The 12,252-nt window shown below is 39.5% G+C and overlaps 1 protein-coding gene across 1 annotated transcript in view; it reads left to right on the forward strand.

The window, feature by feature from the left end:
* Positions 1 to 12,252, forward strand: part of CSMD1 (CUB and Sushi multiple domains 1) — a 2,040,038-nt gene that overhangs the window by 1,239,823 nt on the left and 787,963 nt on the right. The window contains exon 6 of the mRNA XM_032158987.2: positions 3,561 to 3,673. Within this exon, the coding sequence (XP_032014878.1) occupies positions 3,561 to 3,673 (113 nt within the window). The remainder of the gene's footprint in view (positions 1 to 3,560; positions 3,674 to 12,252) is intronic.

The raw sequence follows: 12,252 nt of genomic DNA on the forward strand, positions 1-12,252 counted from the left end.
CCACCTTGGCCTCTCAAAGTGCTGGGATTACAGGCTTGAGCCACTGTGCCCGTCTTATTTTTACAAATCGCCTCATGTACACTAGGGCAGGGGTCAGCAAACTAGTATCTGCAGGCCGAATCTGGCCCATCAGCTAAGAATGGCTTTTACATTTTTAAGTGATTGAAAAATAAAATCAAAAAGTAACTATTTTGTGACACAAAAAATTATATAAAATTAAAATCTCAGTGTCTGTAAATAAAGTGTTATTGGAACACAACCACTGCCATTCTGTGGCTACTTGCCAAGTACACCCGCAAAGTTGAACAGTTTCCAACAAAGACCTTGTGACCCGTAAAGCCTGAAATACGTACATACTCCCTGGCCCTTTACAGAAACATCTTGTTGACTGACACAAAACTATCATTGTTCTGAGTAGGTATTTGGAAATACAGATGAGGGTAAAGAGGGGATGTGGGTGTAGGTAGTGGTAGAGAGGGGATCATTATTAATGTAGGCATGCTAATAAAATGCAATTCCAGGCTGGCACAGTGGTTCACACCTGTAATCCCAGCACTTTGAGAGGCAAAGGTGAGAGGATTTCTTGAGGCCATGAGTTCAAGACCAGCCTGGACAACATAGTGAGATCCCCCAGTCTCTACAAAAAATTGAAAGATTACAAAGCTATCTAGGTATGGTATGCACATACAGCCCCAACTACTCCAGAGGCCGAGGAAAGAGGATGGCTTGAGCCCAGGAGTTGGAGACTGCTGTGAGCTGTGATTGCGCTACTGCACTCCAGCTTGGGTGAAAAAGCAAGACGCTGACTCAAGAAAAAAAAAAAATCCCCCTGGTTTTTACAGTCAGAGCCATTAATAAATAACGTGAGTGAGAAAATATGTATGTTCAAAGCAACAGCAAAACCAGCATTGATTGCAGCTGTGAAAAGTTCAGCAAGTACATGCATCTTCCTACATTCACTAATCTTTTGTATTCATACTCTTATATCACTATATGAAATGGAAACTTACAGGGGGTTGAATAAATATCAGTGCAGCATTTTGAGGGCTTTGGATACTATTAGCTATGTGTGTATTTTACATTAGCATAGTATCTTATGGGGAAAGGGTGGCTTCTGTGCTTAATTTCAGTGTGTATCTATGTGTTTGTGGTTTTTAAATTTTCTATGTCTGCATTTAACATTTTTTGTACGTGATATTTGTGTGTATAAAAATAATGTGATTTTTAATATACAAAGAAACCAATGATTTTTTTTTTTTTGAGATGGGGTCTCGCTGTGTTGCCCAGGCTGGAGTGCAGTGGCGTGATCTCAGCTCACTACAAGCTTCGCCTCCCAGGTTCACGCCATTCTCCTGCCTCAGCCTCCCGAGTAGCTGGGACTACAGGCGCCTGCCGCCATGCACCAGCTAATTTTTTGTATTTTTAGTAGAGACGGGGTTTCACCGTGGTCTCGATCTCCTGACCTCGTGATCCATCCGCCTCAGCCTCCCAAAGTGCTGGGATTACAGGTGTGAGCCACCGCGCCCGGCCACAATGATTTTTTAAAGTACCTGTAAGTTCAGTAAGTACAGGTGAGCTGGACAGACTGTTGGGTTTTTGAATCTAGCTTTTTAGCCATTCTCCGTATTAGGCAAATAAGTATGTGGCCTTTAGAATTTGTAACATAATTTCGCCAGAAAAATTAAAAAAAAGGTGATTAAATATGCCTTGGAGTCAGCTGTGTCCAGCTGTCACCAGCCAGTACTACATAAATCCAAGCAAATAGGCAAATCTGAGCAGTGTACTTCTCTTACAGAAGATTATTTCAAACAGTGGTATAAACACTGTTGCAATTGGTTACAGTCAAGGTTTGGCTTTTAACTTAAAGTGGATCCTGTACATTTTTAAACCTGAGAGTTGGAATAGAACACCCTGACATCAGAAAGCTTGACTGTGTATTTCATCTGGTGCTGCTTCCTCCGGGTAATAGAATAAGTAGGGAACTGCCCTCCACACAGGTGACCCGTTTCGTAGCAAATCCTCTGTACAGAAATGAGATCCTCAGCTTTACCAAGCAGCTGCATCGCTCACAGGCAGGCCCACACACAGCACCACAGTTCTTCAAGTTCCTGGTAAAAGCTATTTGCTTAAACCCTTACAGATTATCTACAATGATAAGCATCATTTTGAAAATAGATTTTGTTACCAAGATGCAAAATAATTATTCAGTGCACAACTACTTGTAGAGCACATGGAGGATGTGCTTGAGGTACGTTTATGTGTGTCTCTATCATCCCTTTCAACCTTTGATATAGGGATTTTCACGTCCAGTTTATACAATGGGAAATAGACGTTCATAAACATGATCCACCTGTGGTGCCTCACCTAGTACGAAGTCGAGCCAGCACACAATCCTGTATCAGAAGCATCCTAATCCAGTGATGCTTATGGCACTGGAAAACTAAATGTGTCCCTTGCGTCTCTAACGGGCAGGAGCTTTAATATCTTGGAATGCTTTTATTCCTTAGTAAGCACGCAAGGTTTTCAATAGGAAGAAATAAAACACGTGGTTGTTTCTGACAACTAAACTGCACATTGTAAAGTGAACTGGATATTTTAAGCAGCTTAACCAGAAATGGATTGCATCTTATTTTTAAAAGATTAATGCACTGCTTTCCTAAAACATAATTTTATTCCGTTTCAAATCTCTTTTTCGGTTCTTCTCATCAATGTCATAAATGGTCCTCTTCTTTACTTTGGTAGGAAAGGTCCCGGTTGTGAGTCCTGCAAATTGGATGCTAGGAATACAGCATGTTACGAAGCATGAGAAACAATTTGTTGGCATCTACTTCAGGTTAAATAGAATTCCTAAGTCTTGTGGCCAGGCGCCGTGGCTCACGCTTGTAATCCTAGCACTTTGGAAGGCCGAGGCAGGCAGATCACCTGAGGTCACGAGTTCGACCACAGCCTGGCCAACACAGCAAAACCCCGTCTCTACTAAAAATGCAAAAATTAGCCAGGCATGGTGGTGCATGCCTGTAATACCAGCCACTGCGGAGGCTGAGGCAGGAGAATCGCTTGAACCCAGGAGGTGGAGGTTGCAGTGAGCCAAGATCACACCACTGCCCTCCAGCCTGGTGACACAGTGAGGCTCCGTCTCAAAATAAACAAACAAACAAATAAATAAAGAAAGAATTACTAAGTCTTCAAATTTGAAAGGCAGAATTTTATCATTTGCCTATTTCTTTTCCTTTTTTCTGATTCATTGTGATTAAGTTCCTGATGAAAACAACCAAGAGATCGAAAGAATACCTTCTCCTGCTTTCACCATTGATAATGGAGAATGAAAGTATCAAATATTTTTGAAAATATTCGTTCCATCAAGGGATTTAGCATTTATGTTTGGGCAGAGATAAAATTATCTCGATCATTTTAAGGTTCAAAGTCAATTAATCCATGGGCTCTGTTTTAAGCATCTCAAGATGAAGGATTTAAGTAATCGGATTTTAAAGTGGGTTTCATACAGGACATTTGCTCTGTTGGTTTACAAGGGAGATTTTTTTCCTCTTTCTCTTCTCTAGGCTAACGGGCATGAACCTCCCCTCTCCAGTTATCAGTAGCAAGAATTGGCTGCGACTCCATTTCACCTCCGACAGCAACCATCGACGCAAAGGATTTAATGCTCAGTTCCAAGGTAAGGATGCTCCGTCTTGGAAGAAAAAAAACCAGAGCGTAATATATTTTCATCCTTTCTAGCCATGAAATTTTAGGAGTTAGATAGATAAATAGCTTAAAAATGGCTTCTAATTCCGTTATTCACAATTATCTTTGGAAATCATATAGTCAACAGCAGGCAACTTATTAGTAAAGCTATATCACTATCACAGTATAAAGGACTTGTGTAGTTTCTTGAAACAGTGGAACAATTGCTAAGTTTTAATCAATAGCTGTTTATTATCATTGATTTTGATTATTATGCACCTAATCTGTAAATATCCACAGCAGTTTGGCTATTGTATTTATCTTCATGCTAAGAGTGCTATAGCATATAGGTTGCATGAAAATGCACAAAAAGTATTGTGTATCACTTTTAATTCTAAAAGGTCCTCACACCACATAAATGCCTGATTCAGTAATTTACACACAATGAATCTTAAAAGAAAGGTTCTGGAGTTCCTGCAGCTGAGCAAAATGAGGCGTCTACAGTCATTAGGACAGAGTTTGGTAATGGAATATTCTTTTTCTCTCTGCTTTCTAAGGTTTATACCTAGATCATATTTTATCATTTCCTGTATGTTTCTAATAATGAGTAATCCTTATTAATACAGCAAAAAACTATTCAGTTTCTTAAGCAGTCTACTGAAAACCATTCCACTTCAATTTCCAAATTAAAATAATATGACTGTGCTTGAAAATAATGCCCAATCACACTGCCTAACCTTTCCCCACGTTGTGACGATGAGAATGTTGGCCCCATTAAGGCAGCATTCCCTGAACACCTGCCCCATGCCAGAGAGGACAGCAAGCCCTGCAGTTCCAGAGAAATTACAGCATCCTCCATGCTCCAGGAACTAGTAGGTCAGAGGGACAGTTTGCAGTTTGTAAGTAACTCCCATAATGTCAGAATGCAAAAGCAACTCATTATAGCTCCTGTTGGAGATTTTAGTAATTTTTCAACAAAGTGGTCTAAATACCTCTTATCTTACACATTTTAAAATCCATAATGCTTTCACTGTTTCCTTTAGGATGACCAGTAGAGAAACAAGGGTCAGTTGCGGGGAATGAAATGCAGAGGGGGCTGAGAAGCACACATCAGAACCAGCAGTTTTTATTTGCCACCCATTCCCTGCGGCACAGGATGTACGCAGAACTCGCCTGCCTCAGAATCCAGGGGCAAATTCGTTTCAACAAAATATGTTGTTTTGGGGGGCGGGGGGTGGCGGAGGACAGAGTCTTGCTCTGTCGCCCAGGCTGGAGTGCAGTGGCACAATCTTGCCTCACTGCAACCCCCACCTCCTGGGCTCAAGTGAGTCTCATGTCTCAGCCTCCCGAGTAGCTGGGAATACGGGTGCACACCACCACGTCTGGCTAATTTTGTATTTTTAGTAGAGATGGGGTTTCGCCATGTTGGCCAGGCTGGTCTTGAACTCCTGATCTCAGATGATCTGCCTGCCTCAGCCTCTCAAAGTCCTGGGATTACAGACGTGATCCACCGCACCCAGCCCCAAAATATATTTTAGACTTCATCAGGAACATTGTCCATTGCAGCTTGCCTTCTGATGTTGCCAGAAGGTTCTTAGCTTGATCTTCTTTGGTTGCAAAGAAGCTGCACTGAAAGTTTATTAGAGTGAAACTACTGTGCTTTCCCTTCACCCGGAGCCAGGTGAGGCCAATCCTCCTTTTCCATACCTGCCTGTATCTGCCGTTATCTTGTGACTGCCATATACTCTGGCAGATGTTAGAATGTAGTAAAGGTGGGACGGACGTATTGGTGACGGGAGCTGGGCTCACACCCAGACTGGGTGGATGTGAATGAGGAAGACTCCATGTGGTCTGGTAGGGAAATTCTATCTGCGCTTTCTCTACACTGATCCACATCTATGGATATGTCCATCCCGTACCTGACTTAACACAACCATAAGTCAATATTTACAATGCCAATGAACTGATCATATAGTCAGTTAGGTTGATTAACAGATTTGTCTCTAAAATGTTAATTGATCTTTTCCTAGAGCTCTCAATAATTGAACAACAGTGAACTAAAGAAAAATTCCTAAGTATTTGTTTCTCAAACCTCATCAGTGAACTTGGCATTTGTATCTGTAATTGAAAGAAAGGTTAAAAATGGAATATCAAATTTGAAGCTGCTCCGAGATGGTAGATATAAGAAAGTCATTGGTTGGCAGAAAATAGCAATCACTTAGATGTATCAGACATTGGTTTTAAAAGTTAAAAAAATACAAAATTAATGAAAGTATTATATAGAGTATATAAGTTACATAATTAAACAATACAACTAAATTATAGAATTTATATGTACCTTATACACACTTGATTCTTTTATATATTATAGAAGTATAAATTATAATTACATAATTTATATGTAGTATAATATATCCTTAATTATGTAGTTAAGTATAAACATACATATATAAACTATAGTTATATATAATCAAATTTACTGTATTATATTTAGATAACTAATATATAAATAAATAAATATATTTATATATAGATGTATATGCCTGTTCATATATATACACACACACACACACATACTTCAATTATATATATAAGGAGAGAGGAGTCAAAAATGTGGCATTTAATTCTAAAAGAGTTAAAAGGTATGAAATTATCAGGAGAGGTAAGTCTGGCTTATCAGTAATGTATTGGGAAACATTTCAAGGCTGACTTTAAAGTTCAGCTCCAAGACAACAGGGTACAATGAAGTTACTTTTTTTTCATTAGCACATGGGCCTCATTGAACAGGGGACTTCATGCTTAAAACCACATTGAGGCAGACTGCCTGTGGAAGGTTAGGTTCAGTACTAGACGCCACGAAGAAGGACCAAAGAGAGGAAGATGACAAGGCCCATCGGAAGGAGGATGTGAGGAAGCTTAGAGGGCGCACAGTGCGCAATATACAGAAAGGCACTATGATTATTTTTCTGGATCTGGAGGGCAGAACTGTCACCAAGGAATGGAAGCTCCAGCATGGTTGCTGTTGCTGATTCTAGAACAAACCTAAGGACAGCTGGAGACAGAGCAACAGCTTAGGATCAGATGGGCCCTTCCCAGAGTCCCTGCCAGCCACCCAGTGGCCACCCCTCTACACGGGGCTGTCCTGATTTTTTGCAAGTAAGATCCTCAAGTTTGTTCCTTCAGAGGGCAAATGGGAAACCTTCTGTCATGCAGGGAAAACATTTGTTCAGCTGAATCTTCCCTCTTGTCTATGCCGAGATTGAAAACCAGGAAGCCCAAATTGTATTGTACTTTATCTCAACTAAATACATTAAAGGAGGAAAACCTGATATTATTTGTGCCAACAAAAATTGCAAAACAAAAAAAAAAGCATAGTCGATTGATATTTGGGGACTAATAAGACAACAGTAATAATAGTGAAAACTTACGTAATGTAAACATTATTGTGTTATTTTCTTATCTTTCCAAATATTTTGTCAAACAACCTGAATCATATATATGTCATATATATAAGATATAAATATATATACACATATAAAATGGAGAAGAAGAACATTTTAAAAAGAACATACATTTTTATGCTTAGCATATATTTTATCTTTTTAACATTATTGTAGTCACCTTTATCCTTTATGGTCATTTGTGAGAACACAAAAATTCCATCAGTGTTACTTGGATTGATATGATTGCAGATTATTTGGAATTCCTAAGAAACCCTTTGTGGTTCCTAACCTTTCTCATACTCAATGCCTCCCTAGCGCAAAGCAACTAAAACAAACAGCTTGAAATTCAAATTTTAAAACATAAAGAACACAATAATGGCGATTTTTTTGCACTATTGGTGGAAATCTGAATTGATGTGACCGTTTTATCAAACTGTTTTACTGTCAAGCTGAATATAAGAAACATTTCAGGCATGTGTCCAGGACCACAGGCACAGAGAATGTCCGCAGGAGATGCAAGCGCCATTGTCAACCGCTGCGAATCACCTAAATGTTCATTAACCGTAGAACTAATAAACATGGAAAGAGACAAACTACCTCTACATGTAACGACATGGATAACTCTCACAATATTTTGTGGAAGGAAAAAAAAAACATAAACCATATGATTCATTTATATGATTCAGGAATTTGCAAAACTACATATTCGTATGGATGACCATTAGTAAAAAAGAATATTGTGTCTACATAATATTTCTGTAAAAAGTGTTTTCAAAGAAGATGATAAGAACAATCTCTTCCAAAGAAAATGATGAATTGTTTAGAGTTTGCTTGCAAATGGAGCCACACAAAATTACCTAGAGAATCCCTCCTGGATGTCATGGGGTTATTGGATGGCAGAACGGAAAGAAGCTTCATATCACACACAGGAAATGGGGAGATTAAGGCCTGTGGCTGTCATCACACAGCTTGCAAATGGCAGAACCAGGATGTGGGTACAGGCTGTTGTGCTCTTGGCGGCTTCATGTCAGTCTTTACAACTCTCTTTCTCCACCGACTTGTCGTACTGCTCCCACTACTTAAAATCAGAACATATTTTAGTTGAGGGGTGGTGGATAATGAGTTATTTCTATAAAATAAAAATCCTAATGAAAGGAGGAAATTTTTCAGATAGCTACAATTTAGTGACAGCTTTATTTCTCAGACTGGCCTATTCCAAGCAGAAAGCTGACAGGCCACTGTCCTGACCCACTGTACTCAGTCCCCTTGGGCTGGCCGTGTAATGACAATTTCTTAGCCCCACCCTATTGACTTTGGTCAAAGAACATAAAGCAGGCATGAGTATTTTGTTTCTCTCGGTAGATTAAAAAGTCATAAAGGTAAAAATTCATTCTGAACAGCTTTTGGGTATCTGGTAAGGATAGGAGAAATACACTTAAATTTTAGTTGTAATTATTTTGAGTAGTTGTTGGGGATAATTTCTTACTAATGTTGAAACAAGAGAATAAATTTCTTAAGAAAGATACGAAATATTACTCATCAGAGATGTTAAATTAATGAACAAAAATCCCACGCAGACTAATGGAATACATTAACGTTTGAGTTCATGCCAGAATTTTAATTCAATGCACTTTCATGTATTGATTTATTTTAAAGTTGTGTGTTTGAAATATTAATGCGCGACAAATGTTTGCTGTTATATATAAAACCACTTTAAATCCTTCCTTTCTTTAAACTTCGAAATGTGGTTGACATTGGAGAATTGGGTGCCAACAATAGTATTCAGTAAATCACAGCTATTTAAAACAGATTAATACTTGGCAGTGGCTGGTAGATTTTAAGTTTTTATGCTTGAAGAATATAAAAGTTTAGGTAGGTTATCATTCCCTTGGTAAATTGTCTTCCTGCAATTTATATTTTTGTCATGTAGGGGAAGAACTTTTTCTGGCTTTCGGCATATCAGCCCTAAACTGCTCTTATTTTCAGCATATCAGCCCTGAACTGCTCTCATTCTTCATGTTCTGTCTCGCACAAGCAATATCGTTGGCCAAATCTGCAGACAATGTTTCATGTTTATTTGCTAAATGTCCATCTGTACCTCTTGTAGGTAGCGGTGTGCTTTGGAACGGTAAGCGTGATTTTGTCTACTGTACCTGTTAGGAAGTTGTCCACCAAAGTCTTCAGCATTTACGTTCACCAACTAGTCATGAAGTGTGGCCTTTCCCCCCGGCCTGCTGCTGTGACCAGGTTTGCGAGCTGCTGTAGTGACTGCTCTCCAAGCAATTACCTACATGATAATGTAGTGAAACTGTAGATCAATCACAGATGTAGGGAAACCTTGTTCTCTTAATGATCTGAATCAGGCTTCTGAAATTGAATGGCGAAGCTGTTGCTTAATGAAATAAGGAAATCTAGGCTGAGGAGGGTAACCTCCTTACTCAAGCAGCTGCCTGACTTCCCTGGGGATTCACACCCCTTGTGGAAGGACAACACAAATGCTTCAGAATCTCAGTGGAGTGCTCAGAATGAATCCAGAGATGCGTTCCAAAATGGTTGAGGAGCAAGCGTAGCAAAGGATGAATGTGGCAACCACTGAAAATTGTAATGATTCGGTCCTGGGCAAGTTTCCTCTTGTACACTTGCACAATCTGGTTTCCTCAGACTGTCTCGAATTATGTCAAGTTGGCATTTACTCACCTGTTTGTAAGGCCTTTCTTTGTCACAGCAATTTTGAAGAAATGTCTCAGAGGGTTCCCTCCTGCTGGTCAACTCAGTCTCAGTGGTAGTTTTTAATAGCTCATGAGATTGCAACCAGGTTCTTGCAGAGTTGACCATCATGTTCTTTGCTGTTGTAAAGGTGGCATATTCTCCTCCAGGGGAGCCTCGTAGTTAACTTTTGAGCATGGCATTGTCTACAATTTACTACCCCAAAGAATATAACAGAGAAATGATAGAGTTGAAAATGTTTTTTCATAGATATTTTAAAATTTGTTTTGAAAGTAATAAGAGCTTTGCTTTCTAGAGACACATATCCAGGGCTACACTTCAGCTTGTATGTCCATAATGGTTTTTAAAATGTTGAATTATTTGCATCAGATTGTAAATATTCACTGCCCAGAGAGTCCTAAGAGCCTCCCAGCCCCAGCTCCTCTAGGCTTTACTACAAAAGGCCTCAACCGTGTCCTCAGTATAGCCCTTAGAAACCTCAGCCTGCTTCAGGTGCACTCAACTAAAGTGCCCAGCATGTTTGAACACCATCCCTTACCCTATCTGTGATGAGCATTTATCAAACTTAATGTTCAGTTCCATAGATACATGAAACAAAATAAATATGAGTGTCATTCTAGAGAAATACACACCAATTCTTGAGAGTACCTACATTACCCTAAAGCCGTAAGTGAATGACTCTTCATTTCTTAGCCCAGACAGTGTTTCATGTTTGTTTTCTTTTTTTAACCGAAAAATTTGAATATATTTTATTTTTTTTAGTTTTATTATTATTATACTTTAAGTTTTAGGGTACCTGTGCACAATGTGCAGCTTTGTTACGTATGTATACATGTGCCATGTTGGTGTGCTGCACCCGTTAAGTCGTCATTTAGCATTAGGCATATCTCCTAATTCATGTTTATTTGCTACTTGTGTGTAGGCAGCGCTTGTAGATAGCATGTGCTTTGGGACTTGAAGCATCACAATGTACACTGCACGTGTTAAGTTGTCCACCACAGTCATCCACATTTACATTGACACACTAGTGATGGGAGTCTGACATGAAAAGAAAGATATGAGTCTTTGGATCTATTTTATTTATTTATTTATTTGTTTATTTTTGCCTTCAAAAAGTTTAAAAGTCCTAGTTAAAATCTAGTTTCCTAGACTTTTTCCTAGTTAAAGTCTTTCTGTGGAATAAAACCTCATGTAATTCATTAACCTGGGTTCCAAATCTGGTCCTGCTGTGCCCTGTTTAGAAAACACTGGAAGCCCACAGGTTATGACAAGCAGAGTAGATGCTCTCCACACTGTGTCCCCATCCGCCTTTTCAAACTCATCTTTTAATCCATATTCCGAACTTCCCGTGCTCCTGTTGCAAACACGTGCTGCGGCTTGAACACATCATTCCCGTCCCCAACTCCCCCTCCCGCCAGACCTTCCATGCCCTTGTCAATCCAGAAAAGGGACAAGTCTCAATCATTTCGGGAGGTTTATTGGCCAAAGGGAAGGATGCATGCTGGGGAGACAGGTCTGTCCTTCTTGGAAGAGGATTGTGAGGGCTCCACATTTAAAGGGGAAAGGGCAGGATATGGAGCAATACACAGTTTTCATGTAGCAGGGAGTAGGGGAAGATAATCATTCATACCTCTGTCTGGGTCAGTGATTCTGCCCTTTTTTTTTTTACATAAGATGACACAGACAAATGGGGCAGAAGAAAAAGGCAGGGAATCTGGATTTTACATATGATAACATAGACGAAATGGGTTAGGGGAGGAAGCAGGTATGCATTTGTGTCTGGTGGGCAAGGCAGTGACGGCAGCTGTAAAGATAAACTTACCAATTTACATTGCCATGGTGAAATTTTAACAGAAACACCTGGGAGTAATGATCTTGCAGCTCACTAGGAATGTCTTTATGGGAAAAAATATGGGGAATTATGTAGCTTTTCATCCTGTAGTCACCTTACTTAGGAACCAAAAAGAGGGAGGAGGGTTTTAGGAACCAAAAAGGGGGAGGAAGGTTTTTGACACCCAGTTCCTAGCTTGACTTTTCCCTTTGGCTTAATGAGTTTGAAGTCCCAAGATTTAATTTTCTTTCACACCCTGCAACCACACTTGTTTGTTTCCATTGTTCTTTTTGAAGAAACTTTTCCAGTCTTCTAAGTCAGTATCAATTACTTATTCAGAAGTGCCCCTGTAATACTTATTCTTTTCTTATGCCATCCTACTATCACACTATTCCACGCAATGCAGTTTTATGTGTGGACGGCAAATTACCTATTTTTCTAAAGAGCAAAAGCAGCAAGTTGTTTGTTGCTTCCAGCATCCAGCAAAGCCATCTCCAGAGAGGCAGAATTCACTTCATGCTCCTTGGATAACTCCTGGAATATTTCAATGCCTGAGCAAAATAAAACCAC

The sequence above is a fragment of the Hylobates moloch genome, unplaced genomic scaffold (assembly GCF_009828535.3).
Source record: "Hylobates moloch isolate HMO894 unplaced genomic scaffold, HMol_V3 SCAFFOLD_8, whole genome shotgun sequence".
Lineage (NCBI taxonomy): Eukaryota > Metazoa > Chordata > Mammalia > Primates > Hylobatidae > Hylobates > Hylobates moloch.